Raw genomic sequence first — 25,717 nt, 5'->3', positions numbered from 1 at the left:
ACAGTCTTCTAGAAACACTGGATTTCTCCACCTGCCTACACCCTCCTGCCATCCCTTCTTCTGGCTTGTTAAGGGAATAAGAGTCTTTTCCGCCTAAAAGCAAAGAGACCGAAAGGACAAGGCCAAAATATAGTGCCCTGTGCCTGGTGAGTTCAGGTTTGAGGACCAAAGGAGGGACATGCACTAGTCTCCAGTGAGATAAAGGGAAGAACTAGGGCACACTCAGCCCTTCCCACCTCCACACCATCTGTTCAGTCCTGGGGAGCCAGGTGATCCTGAGGGACCAGGTCCTCCCACATTCCTGCTGCCTCCCACACCAGAAGATCTGTAAGTGATCATACCCTTCCCCTTCTTGCCTCCAAAAAGGTGTGGTTCACCGTAAGGAGACCTACCTGGGAGAGACCCTATCCCTTCCTGAAGGGCAAACCCACAGGCTACGGACAGAGACCAAAACAGGCTGTCCCGCAGAAATCACGGACATCCTTAGAGCAGTTACCAACTCAATTCGAGCTCCCCGAGTGGTTGAGAAAATAAGGCTGCTAGTGAGAGGCGGGAAGGGCAGGAACAGCTGGAGACTGAGGCAATAATTCAGAGATGGGATGGAGGCCCAGGACTGGATGGAGGCTGAAAGACTGGAGAAGGGCCCTAGCTGACTCCCACAGAGGTTCAGGGCAAAGACCTGAGAGTAGAGCCGGAGGTGTGGCTCCCCACCCTGTCAAGTTTCCCTTGATGACTGGAGTCATCTCTGGGGTAAAGACTCTGGCTAGCCTTGCTCCCTCAGAGCTACATGCCTCATCATCTTATCTGAAGAGAAGACTGCCCCCATGACACAAACCCCAGCCATTTCCACATTGTTTAAAAGGACAAAAATATAAGAGCTAAGAGACTTCTGCAGGCAAGAGATGGGAGCTGGAGTCTGGCTGCCCATCATCTTGGCCTCTTGGGGTGCGGATGGGGACAGCAAGGACACTCATTTTATTACATCTTTTTCCTTCCTTTTCTACGTTTCTGTTTTTACATTTTCTTAGCAGCAACAGAACAGGGAGACAGTCTTGAGGTATTTTAAAGAGTTTTTTTTTTTTTTCTTAAAAAAAATAATATAAAGTTATAAAAAGCGGCAGCAGCCTGGGGCCCGGATCTGGAGGGGAGGAGGTGCTGGCGGCTCCATCGCAGTGGGCAGGCACTTTCTTGTTAATGGGCTTTAGACTGCAGGAAGACAAGAGGCAAGAGACACGGTCAGGCTGGGGGGCCTAGCAGGCCTCCTACCCGTGCACTGTGTGGACCATTGGAGCTAAAGCTTGCTTTTCTCCTGCTGGGCTGGTGAGGGAAGCCGGGTGAAGGGTGAAGGGAGAGATGAATGCCAGCCCAACAGGGACAGCCTGAAAACACCCATGTACACATGCACACACGTGTGGGGCACTGCCCCAAACCCTTTCATATGGGTGCCAGAGGATTTGGTACACGTCTGGCCCGTGCCTGAACCGGAAGGGCATCCCCTGTCTCACCGCCAGTAAGTCCTCCTGGCTGAGATCAAATGGATATAGCCCATATAATGCTACTCCAGGGCTGCCATCAGAAGAGGCACATACACCTGGCTGCTGGCTTTACCAGAAACCCTGGAAAACTCGCCTAGCCCCTGAAAACCCGGAAGTGGGCACATGTGCAAGGTGGGCACATATACGTATGTGGACCTTGGGTGGTGTTCCTGCCCTTGCATGCCCTGATGCCCAGAGGCAGAACCAAAGAACTGGATCAGCCTGCCCACCCTGCTGCCCAGCATGTCGGGTCACAGCTTGGCAACCCAGACTCCACCCCATTGCCCAAACCTTTCCCATCAGAGTTCATGGAATCCAACTGCCTTTCCTTCAGGGGACAGAGGTAGCTCTAGTTCCTGGTGTGAAGGCCACAGCCAATTCAGAAAGTGGCCCTTTGATTAAAACAGAAGCAGGTGTCGGGGCAGGGGAGAGGTAGCATCTCTTTAGCTCAAGGGAGAGGGCTGGAGATAAAGGGAGGCCCATCAAACAAAAGCTAGGTTACCTTTCGAAGAGCTGACCTACCTCTCCCTAGAGAAGATGGCCCAGGAACTGTCTCAATTTCCTCTTTCATCCCTTCCCTACACAAACATTTACTTAGCACCTTCTCTGTGTCAGGTCCCCAATGTGTATTCTACCCTCGTCCATCCTGACTTTTCCCTGCCCATGCTCTTCAGGGAGCTGGGCTGGTACCTTCAGTGTAGAACACTTCTCCTCAAAGGCCATGGCTGGACCCGGCTTCTTGCGGCGCACAGAACAGGCCGCATCAGCAGGGGCGCCAGCCTGGCAGTGCTTGGCCTTCACTGGCCGGCAGTAAGTGGCCAGGTTTTTCCGCTTCTTGGCTACCTCCTCCTCAGAGAGGCAAGTGGTTGGCAGGGCCTTGGCTGGGTGTCCAGCCGCTCCCCGGTTGTCCAGCTGAGAAGCCTTGACTGGAGTAGGGGGCTGATGAGGGGAACCCCGACAGTCCAGGGGCCCTGCCCGCTTCACTCTTGGCCCCACTGTCCCATTAAGCCCCATGCCCAGGGCGGTTTTAGTCTTGGCCGAGAGGCCCCGGCAGCCAGAGGGTTTGCCTTTTCCAGGGGGATCCAGGATGCAGGTCCGTTTGAAAGTAGTGGGGCCTGGTGATAACTTTCGCTTTCGAGAAGGGGCCTCCACCTCAGCCCCGTCCTTGCCTTTGGACGACTTGCTGGCCTTCGAAGGCGGGAGTTTGCTGAAGGATGGGGATGGCGTGTTGGCAGGCAGTGGTGAGGTGATGGCCTGGCTCCCGCCCATGCACTCCGCCTGGCTGCAGGCAGCTGCCACACTGGGGGAGCCTGCAGGGTAGCTGGGGACAAGGCCGTCCTTGGCGGGGGGCGTGGAGGCTGGGCAGGCGGGTCTGAGGGGTGGGCCTGGAAGGCGGGGGCAGCTGCCAGTAGAGGATGGGCTCAGGGGAGCAGCGAGTGCGGAGCTGACAAGGTGGGATGGAGGCTCAGCCGCCGGTGGGATCTTCCTGCAGCAGAGAGAGAGCTCCACTGAGATGCCAAGCAAACAAGAGGCCCTCCCTTCCGACATACACCAGTCTCTCCGCCCCACCTAGAGATGGCCCACAGAGCCCCGGCCTTGCTGCCATCTGCTGGGAGACACTGGAACTGAGGGTTAGGAAGACAGCACAGGGATAAGCAGGAATGAACTAGTATACACACCCATTAAGAACCTCGTTTCAAATCGCAGTTTGGACATCCCCTATCCCTAGTCACCCAAGAGGTACTGGAAGTGATGGCTAAGAGTCGGGATTCCCTCCCAGACCGCCCACCCATGCCCTGCCTTAGTCCAGCTTCAGGCTGCCAAGTTTCCCCGCCTCCTGTTCGTTCTATCTGGGGTCTTCCCGACAAACGCCGAACCACATCCATAGGTATGTGAGAAGAATTAGGGCTTCTGAAGCTCACGTATGTCTGGGGCTTGAGGTCTAGGGAGGGAAGTTCTGGGCCTGAGAGACTCACTTCCACATGTGTGAGCTGAGGTGCCGCTCCAGCATGGAGCTCAGTGCTGAGCAGAACCGGTCCAGCCGGCGGCTAAACACGTAGCATCCTGGACTCACCAGCCGGCTCCCAAACGTGCAGAACTAGAGGCAGAAGGAAGGTCCGTGGTTAGCGGGGCCTGGGAGGCAGGGAGGGCTCCTGTACAAAGGATCTGACCTCCTCCCCGCACTGTGGGCCAGGAGGGCTGGGCCACCCCCCACCCCAGGTCCCTGCCCCAGGTCCTTACCGCCTGTGGCCGCGGGGGCCGGGTTGCATAATGGCAGTCAGGGGGGAGGTGGAGGTCCTCAGATGTCCCCTCCTCCTCACTCTCCTCGCTGGAGGCCTGGGCCCCACCCCGGGGCAGGGGAAAGGGGAACAGGCCTGGGTCCCCATCACCACCACAGGGGCCTTCATCATCCAACTCACTCTCAGAGGAGGCCCGGGACCTGGAAGGGCCAAAGGGGATGTGAGGGCGATGAGACTGAGACAGGAGTGGGTCGGGGTGGGGGTGTCCCTGAACCACCAGGGCAGACACCCTGCTGGGCAATCAGACAAAGAGGAAGGAGGACAGGAAGGGAGGGAACAACAGAGCTCACATTGTAAGAGCCGGAAAGGTCAGGGGCCACAGCTCCCAAGGGATCCTCTCCCCAGCCCCTTCACTTCCCAGGCCCTGCCTCCTGGGGGGTGGGGGGGTGGGTGGGGAATCTGCTCCAGATTCGCCTCCTCCAGAAAATCTGAGCTTAACTGCACCCAGCTCTGGTCAGCCCAGTCAATTCTCTCAACCCCCTTCTTGCATGAGCCTGTCTGTGAGCTGAGCCTGTTTCGCGTCTGCCCCCTGTGTTACAGGCAGAGATGCATGTGTCTCCTTCCGGCAAGGCAGGCTCTCCCAGGGCTCCAGCGCAGCCTCTGCACACGAAGGGGCCAGTGAATGAATACAGTAGGACTGCCTCACCCAGGACCCTGACCCTTTCGGTTCCCCAGTTACAAGTTTTGGCCTGTCAGAAGCAGCTGGGAAAATGTTTTTATCCCAGGTACTGTAACTGGCAAGCTACACAGAGGCTCAGGTACTACGGTATGCTTGGTTAGAAGCAGGTAGTCCCCTACTTCCACACCACTGCTGGGGGCCCCCAGGTATCCCCCAAGCTCAGGGCAGAGTGAGACTCCCTGGGTCAATCTCCCGGGGTCCCTGATGGTTTCAGACCAAGTGTCCCCAGATGGGGGACTGGATCCTGGACTTACCTGGGCAGTGCACAGTATGGGTAGGTCTGCTTGGCGCGAGCAGAGAAGGTGCTGCTGGGGGCGGCTGCTGCCACAACCTGGACTGAAGAGAGGGGCTCCTGGGAGGGGCGTTCAAGAGTGGGCTCCTTGCGCCCTGGGCTCTTCTCCTTGGGAGACTCCCCTTTGCGAGAGTTGGCCTTCAGTTCTGCCACTAGCACGTCAAAGTCCTTGGCTCGGCCCTGGACCTCCCGGCGCTGGTGCACCGAGTGGATCTAGAATAGGGTGAAGGGTGGGGAGGGGGTGTGAGCTGAGCAGGAGTAAGAGGCAGCAGTGTGCTCTAGCCTGGGCAAGTGGAGAAGGGGGCTGTGAGTATGTTTGTGGGTGTATTTGTGTGTCTTTGTTTCACTCCCCCAAAGGACCAGAACCTTCCATTGGAGTGGGGCAATCTGGAAGCCACCCCTACCTACTGTTCCACCGTGGGCCCACTGAGAACAGCCTCCTCTCCCCTTGCTTCACTGGGGCTTTACTCCCACCCTCTGAGCTGGATCTTGGCTAACGCTGTGGTTTCTCTCCTTGCCCAGGACCTGTGTGTGTGCTGTCCCTCACGGTGCGGTGGGACTGGGATTACCTTGCAGGTTAGTAGGCGGGTACAGATCTTTTTGGTCTCTGGGTTTATTACCCCACACTGCCTGTTGAGGTCGCACTCCTTCCCTGTGGGGAAAACAGTTCCTGTGAACCCCAGGGCCATTTCCCATGGAAAGGCCTAGGGAGAGCTGGGCCTGAGACACAAGAGCCTCCGGCAGTCAAGTCCAGGGCTCCGGCCTCCCAGAGAAACGCCTCCCAGCACCAGCAGCTCCCTGCTGGGCGAAAGAACTATCCCCATCCCCATGCCCAGCCCAGGCCCTCCTTTTAGCAATGCCAAGTCCAAAACAGGGCAACACATATCAAGAAACAAAAGCAGCCACAGGTATGTGGGATGCCAGAGAAACCAGCTGTGGGAGCGATCGGGTGCCCTGGATCTAGGTGAGAAAAGAGCTAAAGGTCAACAGCCCAGGGTGATGCCCTGCTTGGGCATAAGCTCCCTTAGCCTTGATCAGGAAACCTGGGCTGGAGAGAGGCTTCCTAGAAAGCAAGGAGTTTAAGCACGTGTCCACATCAAGGGGTGACCATGGGCTCCCGTACCCTGCAACCAGTGATGGCCGGGCCCACTCGTTCCTGACCCCTTTCCGTCAGGTCCAAGGACAAAGCAGTCCAAAAGGGTTCCCACTCTACCTTCCTGACCCCCAAGATCATGACTACTTACGAGCCATCTTCCGGTGGGTTTTGGGGGGCAGTCTGGCCCCACCAGGCTCCTTTTCAGGGGGGCTGCCTTCAGCCCGGTGACTGGGGCCCTCGCTGGGGGTCATCTCGATGCTCTCTCTCCCAGGAGGTTCTTTAGAAGGGGTTGCCATGGGGGTTTTTCCAGGGGAGTCCTTGGTGAGGCCGCCAGGCTGGCTGAGGAAAGCAGAGGGCGGGGCCACCCTGATTCCGTGTCCATCGGGCTTCGGGAGACTGGACATCTTCTCCAGATTCACCACAGGCACGAAAAGGCTACATATGGAGAGAGGGTGTGGGCTGGGGGGCAGGGGGGCTGGGCCTGGGCCCTGGACTCTAGCCCAGAGCCATCTCCTTCCCAGCCCTGGAATTTGGGTGGGCTCCAGCAGGGGTGCAGAACATGGGAAAAGGGGACCCCATATTCCTTGGAACATATGGAAGGGAGCGGCAGAGAGAGCTGGCTGCCTCCTGCTGTGAGCAGTGCCCACGGCCCCACAGCTGCCTGCATTTGTGTTAATCCCTCCCTGGGCTAGGGTCAGGGTCAAGGCTGGTCTCAGGAAGTCTCCAGCCTCTCCTTACCAGAGGTTGTCCTTCTGTGTCTTATCAGGAGGCTGGTGGCCACGGCTCCGGGACCCCTGGCCCTTCTCCCTGGAGGTTTTGGTGGAACCTGGGGCCCTACAAGCTGGGCCCTGCCCATTCACTACATGGCATTTTTGAGAGCTGGCAGGGGCTGGAGGTGGGGGTGGGGCCCGGGCGTAAAGCTTGCTGAGGGGCCCATGTCTTCTTTCTGTCACCAGGAGGTGGAGAGAGTAATCGAGGTGAGTGGTATCAACTGCCTCCTTCCCCAACCTCCTAGCCCTGCTCATGGACTCACAATACAAACTCTGGACTTTCCCAAGACTAGATTTTAAATTTGCCATCTTCCCACCTGAATCTGAGCCTTCAAGACTCAAAAATTCTAGGATCCAGTTTCTTGAACCTTTTAGCTCTTCCTCTAATTCCACCAGATGCTAGAATTTTGCTCAAACAATCACCCTGACCCGCCACAATCCTCTGAAACCGCCCCCAGGACCTTCTGATCCCCAGCGCCTTCCCCTATTACCCACGTGACCTCCCAACTGACCCTGTCCTCAGAGTTCTGTGCTCCACCTTCCCCTGTTCCCTCTATCTCCTCCCTAGGGCGCCCCTCACCGCAGTGCTTCTGGAAAGCTTGAGGCTTCACCACTTGGCTGCAGTGGTTACACACAACCAAATAGAAGTCGTCATGGGCAGGGCAGTGCCCGAAGATGGACATGTCTGCAATGACAGAAGTCCTTATCACTGGGGCTGGGGATCCCAGGGTTTCCCTGTAAGATCAGAGAGCACTCCTACCCCCACTCAGAAGATACCTTCCCCACCCCCACCCCTGCAGCCCCCCATCTGCCCCAGGTCCCAGCCCTAATGTGTGTCAACTCCCACCTTCTTTAATGAGGGTCATGGCATCCAACTTCTTTGTGTTTTTGTTACTCTCCTCCAACTCAGCCCCTGGAGGAGAAACACAGCTCAGAAGGCCCACCCCTACCCCAGAAGCCCCAACTCCTACCCAACCAGCACTGGCAGCCAAGCAGTAGGAAGCCCACACTCCCTAACAAGCTCCTGGTGCTCAGGACCACTTGGAGAAGCTTTCAGTGGGTCATTTTCAAGCGCCCATTCTTCCTTTACCTGCTACCTCTGCAATGAGCTAATTCCATTAGAAGGGATCCTGGCACCTTTCCTATGGACCCTTCACTCCAAGGTGCAAGTCAGGGTTCCACTGCTGACTAGCTGAGTGATTGTGGGTAAATATGATCTCCTTCTGGGCTTGCTTCCCCATTTAAATGAGAAACAATCCTTAGCATATTTTACTATACCCTTCTTGAGATTTCTTAGATGGGTCCTTTCTGCTACTCTGTGCCATACCAAACATATACTCTCCTAGGACTCCATCCCCATGAATGCAATTTTGTTCCACTTGGGTTACCATGGCACTGACAAAGTTACACCCAGCTTCTCAGGTCCTGCGTTGACAGGATGGTCACAGAGCACAGAAACTGCTGTATTGGGGGTCCTATGGCATCTTCAAAGTCCCCGTGGTCAGCTATGCAAGCCCCTCCCCTCTTTAGGAGGGCTTTGGGCAAGGGTTGCCCTTGTACCTCAGTTTCTGGGTTGATGACAAAAACATCTTAGCTGTGCAAGGCAGCTCTTTCCTCCATCCCCCTACCTCACTCCTCTCCCCTCCCCTTCTCTACGCCCCCTCCCTGTCCCTTGGAAAAAAAAATCAATTCTGAGTCACCAAACCCGTCTGATTCCATTTCCGGTTCTCAAAGCACCCAGACCCTGACAATGGCCCCATCCTTGCCCACCCAGCATGGGGCAGTCCTGGGGTAGCCTGGGCTTCCACTTAGATGTGCTTCTAACGCCTACTAATAGATTTGCCCCTTTCTAGGATGAGAAGATCGCTGACAGTCTTACATAATCTCCAGATATGAAGGGTAGTGGGTTAGGCATGCAAGAGACAAGGGGCAGCTCCCACTCTTAAGTCCGTTTAAATGCAGTGATGGGCAGAACTGAGCTGGGAGTCGGATGTCTCAGAGGAGAACAAGTGTCATCAGAGACCGCTCCATGCGGTCTCCTCCACCTCTTCTCACTTGCAAACTTCTTCAGGGCTGTGATGCCTGCTGTCACCCCAAAGGCCACGAGGCCAGGTGCCCCCTGGGGCCCAGGAGACAAAGATCAGCAGAAGGGGCTGTCAGCCCCCTTACTAAAGGCACTCAGGGGCCTAGAGAAGGTGGGGGTCAGGGGAGAGAGCCAAGAGGGAGGGCAAGAGGCCCGGGAAAGGACTGAGGGTTGCAGGCAGAGAGGGATGGATGGACGAAAGGAGGGAGGAAGGGAGGATGGATTGATGGATGGACCGACGAACTAATGCGGAGGGGGCGGGGGGGGGGTGGTCCAGTAGCACTGTAACCGGCAGGCAAACGCCGACGAGGAGCAGGAGGTGTGGGGCAGAAGGCGAAAGAACAAGGGGGGTTGGGAGGGGGGCACAGAAGTGGGGTGCGTGGGAAACACGTGGAGAGGACTGTTGCGGACGGGGAAAGCCCTAGGCAGGTGCAGGAGGGGCGGAAGCTAGAGGACAGCAGGCGAAGAGAAAGATAAAGGCAAGCAGATGTGGGGGCAGGTACTGGGCACCGGCAGAAGCAGAGGTGGGCAGGGTGGGCTGCGGGCGGTGAGCCGGCGCTAGGACCCGGAGGCGCGAAGGTGACGGAGCAGGCGGGCACTAGGACCCGGCGGGTCCTTTGTTTGGGGGGCCGGGGAGCCGGACGGCGGCTCCCGTCGGCGGCTCCCCTCTGCTGGCGGGGGCCCGGAGAGGGGGAGGGGAGACAGTGATGGGGTCCCCGGACTCTAGGGGAGCTTCACTCACCGTCGGCCGCGGGCAGGTCGGCCCGTTCCACCCACGAGCTCCAGCTCTGTCCCGCGAAGTCATCGAGACTCGGCACCCGCCGCTCCAGAGCGGCCATTGCTGCCGCCGCGCGTTCACGCACCGCCATCACCGCCGCGGACGCGCGCCCGCCCCGGCGCCACCGCCGCGCGGCCCCCTCCCCCCAAGCCCCGCCGCGGGCACGCCTCCCCTCTCCCTCCCACCTTTCCAGCTCACTCTTTGCGCAAGCGCAGCACAGGTTGCCTGCCCCTCACTCTCCCTCCCGCGTAGCCTTCTGGGAAATGTAGTCTTGGAGGGCGTGCTGTTGCCTACCGTGCTTGCTGCAAAAGCCCCTGCAAAATGCACAAATGCGGGGGGCAAAGAGACCAAAGCCCCAGGACCTCCTCTCCTAACCCTTGTGCATACATTCTTTGTGCTACCAGCCCACTCTTCCAAGCTCACTGCATACACACCTTAGTCCCAAACCTCTCTCTGCCCAAGACGCCCCTCTAAGCCGTGTCTCCGCCAGCTGGCTGGCGCCCCTTCCCGGGCTGGCGGTCAAGAAGCGACTTCGCTCCCCAGTAGATCGAATAGGGTAGGTGCAGGGAGGTGGGCGCTGTGAATCAGAAGGGCAAGGGGAGGGAGTCTGTAGGATGCGCTGAAGGACACAAGGGTTGGAGTGGGGGGGGGGGGTGGGAGGGTCCTCGTCTACCGTGTTGTGCTTCATCTGTGGGAAACCCACGCTGCCCTGATGCAGGGCAGAGGGTTGGAGTGGCGTTGTCTGGGTTTGGAAGGACCTAGATGGGCTGATCAAGATCACCTGTCAGGATGACAGAAGGCTATCTCCGAGCCAGAGCCAGCCCCGGAACTGGGGTGGCCCCGAGGCTGCTGGTGTTTGCGGCATCTCTGCTGATCCTTCTCTCCTCCTGAGAACTGCGATCGATACCCTGTGCCGCCTCTTCCCAAACCCTGGCTGGACCCCGACTCCATCCATCACTTTGGCTTCTTTTTCTAATGAATATTTTCTCTGCTGGAAGGGCTGCTACCAGAGCCTCAGCATAGGGAGATTTCTCATCAGATCTGTCATTTTCCTTGCTATGGCCTGGAAAATACCTTAATCATCCTCTTTCTTCTTCTCAGCTGATAACATTTCTTCCCACCCTCACACAATCAAGAGACAAAAGCCTACCTCCCACCCCCGCATCACAACAGAAAAGAGATACTAGTTCTCTTTTCCCTCTTCAACTCCTCACACCTCACCCCATATTAATTTCTTAAACTAAAGGGAAACCAAATTGGAGGCAAATAAGTCAAGGTCTGTGACCTCAAGACCTCAGACTTTCTTCTCATTTTCACCCAGGGAAGGTTTAAGTACCGCAAAGATAATCTCAGAGAGCAGAGATCCTTAACCTGAGAACGACAGATGATCCCTAGGGGGTCCAGGAACTTGGTGAAATTGAATGCAATATTGTGTCCAAGATATAGGGAATGCAAGGTAGCATGTCAGAAGGGGGATAGAGGTGCAAGTTTGTTCAGAAAGAACCTTTATAGTTAAGAGGGCAAGGCATACAGCCTTCACCTCCTGACAGGAAGCTTGTCTGGGTCACAGAGCAAATGGAAACAGTATTGTGGAAGCCACTATCTCTTGCCTTTTGAGTTTACTGTAAATCTGCTAATGAGCCTCAGTTACTTTGGACAAATTGGTGCCACCAAAAGAGAAAATGCAGACTCTATTGCTTTGAGTGCAGCATGGAAAGGAGTAGAATGATGTTTTGGTGGAAATACTGATATTTGTCCGATAACTTAAAGTAATGGGAGAAGAGGGGGAAAAAAATCTCTCTGGAAGGGTTCTAGGCTTGGCTCCTTCATGGCAAATGCTTTGAAGCACTGTTTATTCAAATGTGTAATAACAAGCACCAGAAAACAACATGCAACATTCTCCCCCCACCCCGATCTTCAATCCTGGAAGTAGGAGACCTATGACCATGATAGTGGGGAGAACTCAAGTTCAGAAAAAGTCCTTGGTGGGTACCCTGGCAGGGTCAGAATTTAGGAGGGCAAAGGGCAAATGCCCTGCCTGTTAGCCTCCTGCAGTCTGAAGAAACCAGACACGGTCTCCTACCTTAGGCCCTACTAGGCAAAGCAGTAGTGCCAGCCCTGATTAGAGGGGATGTGAGTCCTATGAGGACAGCTCTGCCCTCAGCACTTGGCCTAGCCCAGCCTTCTGGAGGTTATGAGGTGAAGTAGCCTTTCCTCTTAGGGCGGTCATGGAGAGGCCATAGCCTAAATCAAGGCCCTTCTGGATGAGAACAAGCTAGGCTCTTGAGGAAGAGAAAGAGCCTTCTCTGCTCTAGGGAGAGTTCTGGGCTAGGAGTCCTTGGCAGGAGTGAATATCCACCCCAACCCCCTTCCCCTAGCTCAAGGGCCAGTTGCTAACTTCAGCCCCCAAATGAGAACACTTTATCCATCACATTTCAAATAAATTATAAATACATACACAGAATCCAAACAAAGTTCCAGTAGAAGCTGCTCACAGACCCTCACAGGGGCCAGTTTAGAGAAAAATGGTCACCTCTTTGTTCTCTGTGTCTCTGGAGCTGCAGGCAAAACTGTTCCCCCCTTTTCCTTGGGTAACCATGGGGACAGCTCAGGACAGAGAGAGGTTCAGACTTAGAAACACTCTCATCCCCATCTCCTCTCCTCTCTCCTCAAATCCCTCCCCCAAAATCTAAAAAGAAAAATAAAACAAAAAACCTAATTATTTCACTGAAGGATTCTGGAGCATTTGAGGATGTAAATCTCACACTCCCCCTGTCAAGTGGGGGAACTCTGACCCAAAGAAATGACGGGCCCCAAATCAAAGGTCCTGTATTCTGGGTACCCCAGTAAAGTGCACATTACTGGGGATGGTGTTTAGGGAGGTGAGAAGGTGGGAGGGGATGACTCAGTCCTGAGGAGAAATTGGCACAGGGCACATTCACCTTTGGGATGATAAGTGGGCTAATTGGCACTGGATCAGAAAATGGCTGGATTCTTCCTTCTTCATCCTTCCCTGAGCAGCCCTATGGCCAAGGCATACTGAAGTGCTTCGAGCTGGGTAGGAGATGGATGGCCCTTTCCCAGTCAGCATTAACTCTTAGGCCCTGGGGTCCAGAGAGGGACTGAAGGAGGTGTCAGAAAGAGGAGACATATCAAAGACAAATATGGAACTGGGTCCCGAAGTGAAGAAGCACCAATAGCATTGGCCTGCCCTGGACTGGGGGTTTGGGTGGGGAGGGATAGAGCCTGGGAGAAATGAGGAAGCAGGGGAGGAACAGAGGGCAAACCGAGAGGGTGTGTCCTTTCATAAAGGTGAGATAGGGGAGTATGAAAGAGGGGCCACAGAAGGAGTTGGGGGTTTCGGGGAAACGAGCAGAGAATGAGGAAGAAATAGGCCCATCCATCCATGTCCTGGGGCTCTGGGGCAACTTAGCCTCATGGTGGTCCTCTGGGCCCTTCCAAAGCCCCTATATGGCCCCATAGGAATGAGAGGAAAGCCTGGACAGACATGGAAAAGGATCTTGAATGCCTCAGACCCAAGAGACTGGGGAAAGGAGATGGACAGAGAGGTTGGAGGCAGAGAGGGCTAAAAGGGAGTTGCTCCTAGACCCCTCATCTAGTGTCCCCTGTGTGAGACTAAGCCCAAGAAGGAGGACAGGGAAGAAGGTCAGGGGTTTCTAAGGCAAGTACAAGTTTACTATTGGTGGAAGGTGCACCAGCCTGGAGGGGTGGGAGGGCTAAGGGAATAGAAGAAACTGCTTCCCCAGCAAGTTTCCTGGCTTCAGTTTCTTGAAGTTGCAACCCAGTTGCAATATATCTGCTCCCCATTGAGTCTGGGCCTCATCAAGAGCCCCTACAGGGCTGTCTTCTAGACTAGTTGGCCTCCTGGGTTCCCACATGGTAGGCTCTGTGGGCAAGCAGATGCCAGAGGAAAAAGTGGGAAGCATACCAGGCTCAGGCTGACTGGAGATCAGGGCAGACACAAGGCTTAGATAACAACCATTGAAGAGGGGTCACTAAACCACTGGTGGGCCCTTCATGCAAGGGACCAGGAAGAAGGCTGCCAGCCAATTTCCCCTCCCCCCACTTTTATTGAAGCTGACAGGTTGATAGAAGTGGCTGCTAGGAACCAGTCTCCTGCCCCCAACCCTTGCCTGCAACGGGAGGCTGTAAGTGGACGAGGAAGACCCCAAGCAAAATGTTGGGGTCCAGGCCGTAGACAAGAAGCACTGAGCTCCTGCCATCCGAGGCTCCAGCAAGAGGAGAGATAGGAAGCCACTGGTAGGACCGCCGGGGTTTCTGACAGCTGATGCCTGCCCATCCATCGACGACGTCTCAAAGCTCAAAGCCCAGAATGATGGAGGAGGGGAGTTGGAGAAGGAGGAAGAGGGAGGTCCTGGAAGCTGGAGGTGGTTGAAGAGGTGCTGTCCTGTTCGGGAGTAGCCAGGTAGGAGCTGCTTACTGCTTCTCCACCGCTCCCTGCTCAGCTGCGCTCTCCTGGCTGGGGCCCTGGCCCTGGTCCTGGTCCTGGCCCTGCCCATGCCACGGGGTCTCCTTGAACACAAACCAACAGTTTCCGGCCCACAGGAAGAAGTTGATAAAGCCGAAGAGCTGCAAAGACATCAGGGAAGTTTGTGAGAATAGTAAGGGGGGAACTGTGGGAACAGGGAGGAGGAGTTCCTGTGGGGGGTGAAGGAAGAGGCACAGGGGGCTCAGAAGACTAAAACACAGAGAACTGGAGATACAGGCAGGGTTCAATGCTGATACCCACTAAGGGGCTCTCTGGCAAAAGCCCCTAACTGTCCACAGCATGCACCCAGGTTGTAGCTTGGTTGCTAGGAGAGTCTGGCCCCTGGAGTGAAGCATCATGCAAAGCAGAGCAAGGAGCAGGGGCTCTGGTGGCGCTTTCCAAAGCACTGTTAGGAGTGCCTTTTTCAAGGGTGGGTGTGACCAGAGCTGTCCAAGGTGCTCCTTTCTTAAGACCAGGGACCCAGCCCGGGCTATATTCAACTATTTATTCAAAAATACTTAAAAACCTATCAGCAGGAAGTATTGGGGTGGGGGAGGTGAACTGATGTCAAAGCAATTAGCGTCGAAATGCATTAAAAATCAGATGGTTTGATGGATGAAGGGAGGCGGGTAGATGTGTGATAAAGCAAGTCTAGTAAAATGTTAATGGTGAAGTTTAGGCGATGAGTGTGTGGGTGTTCATTGTAAAATTCTTTCAACTTTGATGTGTAAAAATTTTTACAATAAAATGTTGGGGGCTAAAACTGATCAGCAGGGTTCCAGCAAGTTCTAGAAGGCTCCCTGGTGTGCCAGCGATTAAACCCTTCAGTTGCTGGGCCTTGAAGAGTTCCAGGCCATTTTCAGGGCAGGGCTAAGGTGACAGGGGGCATTTGAAAAGCTTCAGGCCTCAGCTATCTACCAACTGATATGGAAAGATTTCCCCATTCTAACAACTGGGATGGCCAAACATGTGCATACCTGCCGGACCCACACCTGCCCAAAACCCCTTTCCAGTCTAGAGGCCTGAGTGACAGTGAACCCCTTCTCACTCACTCTGGGTCTGCTCCCAGCCGTGAGCCCAGCCACAGCCTGTGCTCTCCTTCATATGCTCGCATGTGCACACATACACACACAAACACATATTGTAAAGGAGGAGTGGGAAGCAGTCACAAAGGGCATGCCTGGATGCGGGGAGAAGGGAAATGGGAAGACAGAGTACAGAAGGAGGAAAGAACAGGAGGCTAAATGGCTCTTGGGTTCCCCCCAAACCAAAATGTCTTCTCAGGGTCAGCCAGGGACCAGCAGCCATCCTTAGGTGCTAGGGTCACTGGCTCCAGTTTTAAGGGATGCCAGCTGGAGAGACACCCTCTCTTTTTGTCCCAGAACCTGCTAGCTGGGACAGGCCTGGGCATCTGGGATAGCACTGCCTCCCCCGGTCCCCTTCAGTGGCCACAGGTCTCACCACAGAGATGTTGGCCAGTCCCATGGAGGGTGTGGCCCCAGCGCTGCACACTGCTTCCTCTCCATGGCACACAGACATGGCTGCGGTCAGGCTGGATGGCCGTGTGGCCCCCTTGATGTCTGTCAAGCCCTTGCCCCAGGCCGCTGCAGCTACCAGCCAGAAGAAGGTGAAGGAGACAGTCACACAGAAGTCCTGAAAGGAGCAGAGGGACAAGAAATACACTCAGAAAGACCCCCGTGATTACTTCTTTTCCTCTTGCCAGAATGCATTGGGATCCTGGGGTCCCAGGACAGCCACCTCTTCCTATCCTACCCAATATTTAGAACCTCTGGGTGCCCAGATCATCTTAAGGAATCTGTTCAATGCCACCAAAGGAACCCTGCTACCCAGGGCCACCCCTCCCCATGCCCTCAGAACTGAGGCCAGGCAACAATGTATCAAGGCACCTGCTGGTCAATGTTACCCCCACATCCAAGTGGCCTAAACTCCCCACTCTCCCCTTCAAGCTTTTCCTCTGGTCACCATTGTTCAGCTACAACTGGTGTCAGAGTGAGAGCAGACTGCAAGAGACAAATGGGGTCCCCTGAAGCACCCCTTCCACCTTGCATGCCTGGGATAGGGAGACAGTAAAGGGGGAATGATATTAATGATAGCCAACACTTACTGAAGCTAACTATATACCAGATATTTTACATGCATTTTCACTTCATCTCCCCCAAACACTATGAAATGGGTATTATTTTTTTTATGTTTCTTTTTTTTTTTTTTTGAGAGAGAGAGAGAGAGAGAGAGAGAGAAAGAAAGACAGAACACAAGTGGGGAAGGGGCAGAGAGAGAGGGAAACACAGTATCTGAAGCAGGCTCCAGGTTCAGAGTCATCAGCACAGAGGCTGACCCAGGGCTGGAACCCACAAACTGTGACCTCATGACCTGAGACGAAGTGGGACACTTAACACCCCCTGAGCCACCCAGGCGCCACCGAGATGGGTATTATTTTATCCCCATTTTATATTGAGGAAACTGAGGTTTATAGAGGATAAGTGGCTTGTCCAAGAGCACACAGCCAGTAAGGGACCGCCCTGGAATTTGAACCCAGGCAGCCAACTCCAGAGCCCACTTCTTGATGCTGTTATGCCTCCTGTGAGCACAGCAAGTGACAGAAAGTTGGTAGAGGCAGAGTCATCGGAGCTGTGGGAACCACAGAACCCGAAGGGATCAACAAGGAAGAGCTGGCAGGGAGATTCAGGAGCTTCCACATATGGGTGTCCTCCCCTCTCACTCTGACATCAGTCTCAGAAAGCACATCTCTCAGTTTCTCCATCCCACTTCTGGCCTCTGCTTACTCACCACCAGGGGGAAACGCTTGTTCTCTGCGTAGAGGTTGTGGAAGCGCAGGTAGACAACTAGTGCAGCCATGGTGTAGAAGAAGGAAAAGATGCCCAGGGTCACAAAGAACTCAGCGGGAGCAGAGAAATCCCCCATCAGGTGCATAGTCTTGGAGGTGGAGTCATCATCGCAGAGGGGCATCTCATACTGGACCCGGTTCAACCTGCAGGTGGCAGGGGATGCCATCCTAAGCTCGGGGCAATCCTCTTCCTGTGGAGGCAGAGGACTGTACCTGCCCTAGGGGTAGTCCTGTGCTCATTCTCACCCTGGGACTCTTACAGAGCCAAGAAAGGGGGTGTGTGGGGAGGAATGCTTCTGGAGGGAACCCTGCAGTCAAGGCAGGAATCTCCCTGGAATTCTGGTCAAACTCTACCTCCCATTCAGCCACTACCCCACTCTCGTCTACTTTGCCCAGATATGGTGACCATGTAGTTCCAAGGATCTCCAGGGCCCTTCAGGTCACTACCACAATAATCCATCTATTTCTTATAGCCAAACCACCAGGGAGATCAGCTTCATTTTGCCCCTGGGAAAGGGGCACACAGGCCCACAGTGGCCAGGTTAGTTTGGACTTTCCCATTCCCAGGCCTTAGTCAGGCCCCCCAAATGAGACTATATGGGATAAAATAAGGAGAGAAAAACAAACACCCTGCAATATACAAGAGATAGTTAATCGTTGGTACTAAAAATTTCTGGAAAGACAAGTCCTATTCCCAGTTCTCCTCTGAACAGTTGGGACTCCCTCCCTAAGCTCCCAAGTAGCCCAGAAAGAGTATTCTTTTCTGCCTCCTGGTCAAGGTGCACATCCTTGTACTCTAGTGGTACCAGGTGAGCACCCCATGTCAACTCTTTAGGATCTTAGTACTAACAAGTTCCCTAACCTTCACGGCAGGGAGGAGGTTGCTGAAGGTCAGAAGGACCTGCCCAACTAGCTGAGACTTCTATAAGCCTCCATCCCCAATTGCATGGTTTTTTTCTGTAGGAACTATGTTACACCTGCTATTGGTTATCTATGGACTGGAACATTATTATGACAATGATCGATCTGAGGTTCCCCGATATTTTTCTATGGTTAGTCTGAAATTCCTAAAGGGTGGAAAGGACCCAAGTCCCGTAGTTCTATTTGAACCTGGAGCGGCACTCAAAAAAAGGCCTTTAAGTTTCTGGAGAAGGAAGAGACCAAGCAGGTCCTGCCAAATAAGCGAGAGAGGCTGTGTGGGGTCAGAATCAATTCCTGCTCACCTGAAGGGATAGCCGAACAAAACAATGATGGAGCTCACATCCTTGGCTTCGTTGTTGCAGCGAACTGTTGCTCCTGTCTCCCCGCTGTAGGAGCCGCAGGACCCGAAGGCGAAAATAGCAAAGAGCTGAGGGAGAGGGAAGCCCCTTTGAGAGTCGGAAGGTATATCTCATCAGAACCACCTTCTGACTCTTAACAGGTGCAGATACTGTGGAGGGGACCAGGATTTCCTTTAATCAACTCCCTCCTGGGTAGGGACCCATGGCTTCCATTGGTCTTCCAGCCTCAGGATGCTGTGTTCACTGCATCTGAGTCCTGGACCAAACAGTCAAATGAATGAGGTTGACTTTGAGTGGTGTCTGGGGGGAAGATAGAGAGAAAGAAGAAATGGACAGTTTCCACATCTCCCCATTGGATGTGACTGTGGAGAATATAGGTAGCCTCCTTAAGATGATAAGCAACACAATTTAGGCTTTTGGAAACTTCTAGGATAAAGGTGGACTTGAATTCCACCCCCCCCCCCTGCCAAGGGAGAGGCACCCTAGGAATAGATTCCTCTGTGATGAGATCAGGCATGCTTTGGGATTCTTTCCATTTCTCCTTTGAAGCTGTCATTGAATCTTGTGGTTACCTTGTTGCTAACTTCCAGGGGCTTCCAGCCTCACTGGAGGTATAGCTAGAAGTGGCAACTTCCACTTCCACCAAGCCTTCAGAGGGGCCAAGCAGGGAAGAGCTATGCTCCTCTTCCTCCAAAGGTACTTTTCCTTGCAGCAACAATGCTGGCTGCGTCCATGCTGACAGTCCTGGCCCACGCCCAGAGCAAAGTACCTTCCACTTGCCTTATCAGCCTCCACTGTTCCCCCCGCAGTGTTTCCCCTTGTTATCTGTTGATGCTGCCATTGCTCAGTGTTAAGAACCAGAAGCATTTCAGGTCACTTGAATTGTTTTCCTCTCCACCTTTCATCACATTTTACTAAACCTCCTGTCTTGAGTGAAATGAAATTTCCTCAACCTATGATTTTCTAATTTCTTTCTGGGGAAACACACTGGTTAGAAAAGGAGGTGAGAAACTGGAATCTCTTATCCTCCCGCATCATCTGTTCAGGCCCCGTTTCCTGTGCACTTACCTTATACGGGCTTGTATATGATGTAATCATTCTTATTAAGCACAGAGCTTATTCTGTTAATGATCATTTTCTGTATGTTTCTCCATATCTTGGACATTAAGCACCTAGAAGACAGCTCATCTACATCCCAGGCTTGCACCCAGAGTTTAGAATAGAGTTATGTGCACGTGATTTTGCTAACTCTTGATAGCGTTATGGAGTTTTGAAAAGAGACCTGGATTAGGAGTTTGGAAATCTGGATTCTAGTCCTGGCCCTGTCACTGATGAGCTGGGTGACCTCTAACAAATAACTCTGTTCTCGGAGTCTCAGTTTTCCCGTCTGTTAAACAAGGGGGTTTGGAGCAGGCAATCGAGAGGCCTTTCTCCCACTGGATGGGGATAATACTATCAGCGTGCTCTTGGCCGGGCTTGCAGGCAGCTGTGCTCTGCCCCTCGGCGGTGTCCGGTGCCACTGCCCCGCCTTGCATTGCCTGCCCTGGCAGATCTTCTCCATGCTGGAGCCATTGACCCATCTCTAAAGGTCACAATGAGCACCTCTGTTTCCAGGAGGTTTAGTTCAGACAACTGAGAATTGTCTCCATTGTAAAAAAACATCCAGGAAAGGAGACAGTATAACTCTCTCCAATGCCTGAATAGCCTCCTCATCTGGCTTAATTTACAGAGACTGCAGTAGAGCCCTGTTTGCTTATCTTGACAGAGCTGAAGAGAATTTGCCCAAAGCCTCTGCATCATTACCCTTTATATACTCCAAGCCTCCTCACTGGCATAACAATGATGCTTCTCTAGCTCTTCCTCATAGGAATTCTCTAACTTTTGTCAGCTCTATGAGCCTCTTGCAAGTAGCTTCTGGTGCTCAGAACTGGACACACAATTTAGAGTATCACATTCTAAGAAGGGCAGCATAGTTTTACCCAATAAAGTCCCCTAAGAAAATAGGTATTCCTAACTTGGGGCAACGGATGGTGAGTTATGGAGCCTTCTCTTCACTAGCACTTCCTTGACAGGCACTCCTGAACATCTACAGAAAGAGGACACTTATGGAGCACTTACTGTGTACTGGCACTGTCCTAAGCACTATCATTTAGTAGTGAATAAAAGAGAAAAATCTCTGTCTTCATGGAGCCTGTACTCTAGAGCTGCACTATCCACAATGCTACGTAGCCACTAGCCAAGTGTGGCTATTTACATTCAACTTCATTAAAATTTAAAACAATTAAAAATTCACAGTGACTCAGTCACATTTAGCCACATTTCAGGTGCCACATTTCAATAGCCACACGTGACTGGCAGGTACCATATTGGACAACACAGATAATAGAACTTTTTCGTCACTGCCCAAAGTTCTTCTATGTCTGGATGATCACCTTGAGGTTCTGAAAATCCTGAATCCTGCTCTCTGATTCCTCAGAGAGTGAAATATACCATGAATAACTTTAGCACTAGCTGCATCCTCTTCTATTCTGATTCTTTGAAAGTCAGGAATCCCTAAACACCTTACATAGCTCTTTATCAACCAGAATATATAATTAAATCTGAACATCACACAGTCACGAGATGACAAATCTCATGAAGTTTCTTATGTAAGTGGACAATGGGAAAAATCTGAGGGGAACTTCATAGATTCACAGGACGGCAGAGCAAAAAAGATCTTACAGATTATCAAGCCCCATGGTCCCATTTCACAGAGGTAGAAACTAAAGTCCCAAAAGATTAAGTGACTCTCCCAGGGTCACATTTAGCCATTGTGAGGGCCAGCCTTAGAATTCACATCTCTTGATTCCCTGTCCAGTGCTCTTTCTACTTAATCAACGAACAGTTATTAAGCATTATTGTGCCAAGTGCTGGAAACACAAAGATGAGTAAGACCCGGTACCTTCTTTTAAGAGTTTACATCCAGAAAAAGAAAAAAAAAAACAGTGTCATGCTCAAACAAATAAATAAAATAAAATTCTGCATCATAAAATTATTGAGGCTAAAAAAGGGGATCTCTCCTGTGTTCAGGGAGGATTGTAAGGAGGCAGGGAGTAGCTCTGCACCTGGCATGCAGGAGCAGAGAAAGACACACTGCCCCAGCCCATTCCACCTTTCTGTACCAGATTTGCTTTCTTCCCTAAATGTACCAGGTGACTGAACCACTGGGAAGAGCGGGAAAGAACTGAAACTGTCCGTGTCACCAAGCATAAGGGTTTCTGAGTTGAGCAAACTGCTCCAAAAGAACAGGAGCCAAGGAGAAAGAGAGAGACAGAGACAGAGAGAGAGTCCCTGAGACAGGGAAGGGGTGGATCTCTGAAGTTCTGATGCCAACCTTCCACCTTCCTCCTCTTGGACCTGTATTGCTAGGGACAGAGATGGTCCTATATTGCTCTCCACACCCTCCTCCTCCTGCCTCTGTATCTCTTTGGGAAAGATGTCAAAATAACCTTGCCAGTTAGGTGCTGACTTACTTGATGGTGATGATCCTTTGTCAGCCTTGGGGACACTACCATCCCTAGTTAGTGCAGAGCACAAGACAAGATCTCCCCTCCAATCTTACCCCTACAGTCATCTTATTGGTTTGATGGACTCTAATAGTATTCATTCTCATTTCCCCACACCAACTGAAATAGTTTATTTTCATTATAGAGACCCCAGAGCCAAGTAAGTGGCTTTGGCACCTCAAATTATTGATCAGGGGTACAGTTGATAATGATATGACTTATTATGGGAACAGTGACAGAGTAATCCAGGAGATTCCTTTGTGCCTTACCCTCAAAGTGAGGATCTGGCAGTGATATTTGAATAATCCAACCAAAGGACAAGTCTAGCTGAGAGTATGCATAAAGAGAAGATTTGGGGGAAAGGGGAGGTTTGGGAACAGGAGGAAAGGGAACCAACACTTGCTGAATATCTCCTGGACTGTCTGGGCTGAATGCTTGGATGCTTTACAGAAATTACCTCTTATAATCCTCCCAGTGAACCCATGAGATGGATCTTACCCTCATTTACAGGTAAGAAACCGAGGCCCACAAAGATTTTGTTACTTACCCTAGGTACCTCAGATTCTATGGCTAGAAAGCAGAGGACGCTGCATTTAAACCAAAGCCCATTGACCTAAAAATCTGCCTTTTTCCTTTTTTAAGGAAACCAGTTCTTTAATACTTGGTCTATACCCATGTTATTTTGCTAGCTTTCTGTAGACTTAGTGAGACTCCAGAACTGGGAATTGAAGTGAGATTAATTTCTGAATTAAAAAAAAGCCAAGCTCTAAGCCAAGCTCCTGAATAATAAAAGACTAACATTGCTTTCTTCTTACTAGGATTCCAGCAAAATTGCTTTTTGATAACAATGACAACAAGTTTTCAAGTATCATTACGATAAACGCAAGATCTGTGTTTTCTTTTTCTTTTTCGTTTTTTTCCTTTTCCAGTCAGGGTCATTTGATCCCCTCCAATAAGGAAATGAGTGAAAATCCCAAATGACATTTTCACTGTCATTTCTGGTGCTGGTTCCTGTGTACTTTTATATTAGCTCATCCTGCAGAGACTCAGGCAAGTGAAACTCACGCTCTGAATTCAGGCTGCTAGGATGGCAGTAAAGCAAATCATGTCTCCCTTTGATGCTGCCCTTCAAATGAAGGCTAAGTTCAGAGTCTAGCCCTGGGCCCCTGGATTTAGCACTATGAGAGAAAGGCATCACCCCCCTCTAAGAAGCTGAGGATCATAAAAGTCAAACGGTTCTTAACTCTTAGGGATCAGTGCTGACCCTGGGAGGAGACTGGATCATTTTCCTAGGCATTGTTTTGTGCAGCCTTTACAGAAATGTGGGTATTGGAGGAGGAGGGGATTGAGAAAAGGATAGAAGGATTGAAGAGGGAAGCTTTACAGAATCCCCCCATGAAGGATGATTCCATGGTCTAATAACCTCATTGTTTCCCTCATCCCTTGACAGTCTTTCTCAAATTTCCCTTAGATCCATTTGTCTAGTTTAATGATAAAAGTGTACTCTTATATTTCAGGTTCTGCTCCTCATAATGGTTCCCTAGTTCTGGATGGCAGTCACATGGAGCCTTAATAACATTCTTATATGGCCACCACTGGTACTCAAGTGGTGGGTCAGAACAGGGAAGTGGGGGGAGGTGAAAGCTCAGTCAGCAGTCCATCCAACTGGTCTTGAGGCAGTAGGGAGAGTGGAAAGTCCCCATCAGATCCCAGAGTTTGCACTTGGGAGCTCCTTGCCTGGCCTGTAGCCCCAGTCAAGGTCTCAAGATATCCACAGATAACCCCAAATGCACTATTGCCCCTGAATTCCAGATCTGATGATTCTCATCCAAACAATGATTCAGGCAGGACTCAGTGACACAGTGCTAACTCCTGTCTCCAGTGAGTTAAAAGCCCTTTAGAACTCAATCATCCTCAGTATTAACAGTAACTTATTCCCTAGCTGAATTCTGTGCTGAAAGCACATTAATTAAGTTATTCACACACCATTTGGTGTGTGGACTGTCTAACTTAAATCTCTTCAGTTATAGTGCACTAAATGCTCCCAACTAGTTTTCATGATTTGAAAGAATGACTGCACCTGTCCACATTCCTAACTTATACTCAGGAGGCCTTGGGCACTTACAAGGACAGAGAACATACCAATATCTCAAAGCACCAGTGAGGCAAGGAGATGGTATTTGCCCTGGACAGTTACAGAGGAAACTGAGGCCATGGGCAAGTGATTTCTTCAAGGTCACGGGGTGAGTCTAATGAAGGACAATATTCTAGCATACCAACCATTTAGAGCAGAAGGGGACCCTCGGGATGGTGTGATCAACATTTAACTAATGTTGAAAACTGAGGTCCAAAGAAGTGACTTGCCCTAGGTCACATAGCTGGAAAAGGCAGGACCACATCTGAAACCCAGAGCCCCAGCTTCCCAGCTCAATGTTTTATCTTATTCTACAAGCCACATTTTGGCCATAGTGTGACTTTTATTGTCTTGATATTTTTTCTTTTATTTAATCCTAGAGCCATAGGCTTCATTCATTCATTCATTCATTCATTCATTCATTCACTCTCTTACTCAGTTACAGGAACCCAGATTACTTTAGTGATCTCAGCAGGACAACCGCCAGCCAGCCAGGACCCTGTCTCCCGAGTCAACCTTCAGGATCAGTCAGGTCCTGGTGGGTTTGGAGGCCGGATGGTTTCCCTCGCCCGCCTCATTCCCTCCTCTGCCCTCCGTGGATTTCCTTCTCCTCCTTGTCCTCCCTCCCCCCTCCTGCCACCGAAGAGTGGTATGTGCAGGATCAGAGTTCTGGAAAGGTTACACCCGGGTCCTCTCGCTCGGGTGAAATGTGAGCGCCCTGGGCAAGGGCTCCTTGCACATAGAAGGACCGAATCCCGGACTCCAAATGCCTTGCTCCTCACCCTCCTGCCATCAAGTGCTGGAGAAGCACCCCGGCCGCCCCTCCCCCGCCCACCTGTCGCCGCCCCCCACCCTTCCGCCAGGGCCGGCCGCAGCACCTCCCCGCCCCCCACTCCGGCCACATTGCTTCGGGTCAGCGTCACAGTCCAGGCTCCCGAAATAGCCCGCGGCTGGAGCATCGACTCACCCACTGGAGAACTTTGATGAAGCCCAGAGGCTCCTCCAGCCGCTTCCAGCGCATGCCCACCAGCAGACGGTCCACCTGCGGACACGGGGCCGACGAGGGGTCAGGGCGGTGGGGGGCCCAGGAAAGCACCGGTTTTCCTCCCACTCCCACTCGGGAGAGGGGACGGAATAAGGGTCCGGCCCAACCCTGAGGTGGAGAAGGGGTAGTAAGACAGCCTCGGGCGCGCGGGGAGTACCTGCTGGCGCGGTGACTTGTCCGCTGCGCGACTCGGGCCCTCGGTCGAAGACATGCTGGCGCAGCGGGTCCGGGGCGCAGCGCGGGGGCTCGGCTCCCTGGCCGGGAGGCTGTGGGCACCGCGGTCGGCCCGGCGACTGCTGGCCGGCGGCGGGGGCAGCGAGCGGTGCGGGAGCGCGGACGGCCGTCGGCGGCCCGGGCTCCAGGCTGGCGGGACGGGTCGCGGGGGCGCTGCAGCTCGCGCTCGCGGAGGCCGGGACCGAGGCTCAGGCCCTCCGGCTGCAGAAAGCCCTCGAGTCCGATTCAAACTTCTGTCAAACTCGGGAGCGCACTTGGCAGCCGAGTCACGTGGCGTGCGCTCGCGAACCCTCCTCCCGCCCCCTCTGCCCCCCGTCGGCCGGCAGGGCGCCTTAAAGGGACCTGTGGCTTCTGCGGGCAGTTTGGCCGCGAGGGGGTTCAAGTTCGTTGCCAGAAGCCTCCAGGGCCAGTCCCAAGCCGTACAGGACAGCCGCTCCAACTCATGGCCAAAGTCGGAACTAGCCTGGCGCTCTGGAACGCACGGGTTCTTGTTTTATCTTTTCCTATTTGCGTGGATTTGGAGCCGCTCTGCGCCGTTTTTCTCTTCTTCCACACCACAATACCCAGAAC

The 25,717-nt window shown here is 52.8% G+C and overlaps 2 protein-coding genes across 4 annotated transcripts; both read right to left on the bottom strand.

The window, feature by feature from the left end:
• Positions 1-1,083: 1,083 nt before the first annotated feature.
• On the bottom strand, positions 1,084-9,624 carry ATXN7L2 (ataxin 7 like 2). Of its 3 annotated transcripts, none has more exons than XM_007076425.3 (11): positions 9,498-9,624; positions 7,520-7,585; positions 7,253-7,357; positions 6,641-6,848; positions 6,051-6,337; positions 5,376-5,458; positions 4,769-5,019; positions 3,777-3,975; positions 3,512-3,633; positions 2,226-3,021; positions 1,084-1,206 (listed from the first exon to the last, which is right to left on the bottom strand). In XM_007076425.3, exons 1-11 carry the CDS (start codon positions 9,622-9,624, stop codon positions 1,192-1,194), a joined length of 2,259 nt encoding a protein of 752 aa, XP_007076487.1. In that variant the 3' UTR covers positions 1,084-1,191. The 3 variants fall into 3 exon arrangements, with proteins under 3 accessions (XP_007076487.1, XP_042852471.1, XP_042852470.1); XM_042996537.1 differs by lacking the exon at positions 9,498-9,624 and adding an exon at positions 8,552-8,919; XM_042996536.1 differs by having other exon boundaries at positions 1,084-3,021.
• A 3,120-nt stretch (positions 9,625-12,744) lies between these two features.
• SYPL2 (synaptophysin like 2) lies at positions 12,745-25,138 on the bottom strand. The gene is made up of 6 exons (XM_007076427.2): positions 25,071-25,138; positions 24,836-24,910; positions 18,133-18,257; positions 16,852-17,053; positions 15,505-15,696; positions 12,745-14,144 (listed from the first exon to the last, which is right to left on the bottom strand). Exons 1-6 carry the CDS (start codon positions 25,122-25,124, stop codon positions 13,992-13,994), a joined length of 801 nt encoding a protein of 266 aa, XP_007076489.2. The 5' UTR covers positions 25,125-25,138; the 3' UTR covers positions 12,745-13,991.
• Between the last annotated feature and the right edge of the window lie 579 nt (positions 25,139-25,717).

The sequence above is a fragment of the Panthera tigris genome, chromosome C1 (genome assembly GCF_018350195.1).
Source record: "Panthera tigris isolate Pti1 chromosome C1, P.tigris_Pti1_mat1.1, whole genome shotgun sequence".
NCBI classification, from domain to species: Eukaryota; Metazoa; Chordata; class Mammalia; order Carnivora; family Felidae; genus Panthera; species Panthera tigris.
The sequence above is the reverse complement of the archived record's forward strand: the minus strand, read 5'-3'. Positions and strand labels throughout refer to the sequence as shown.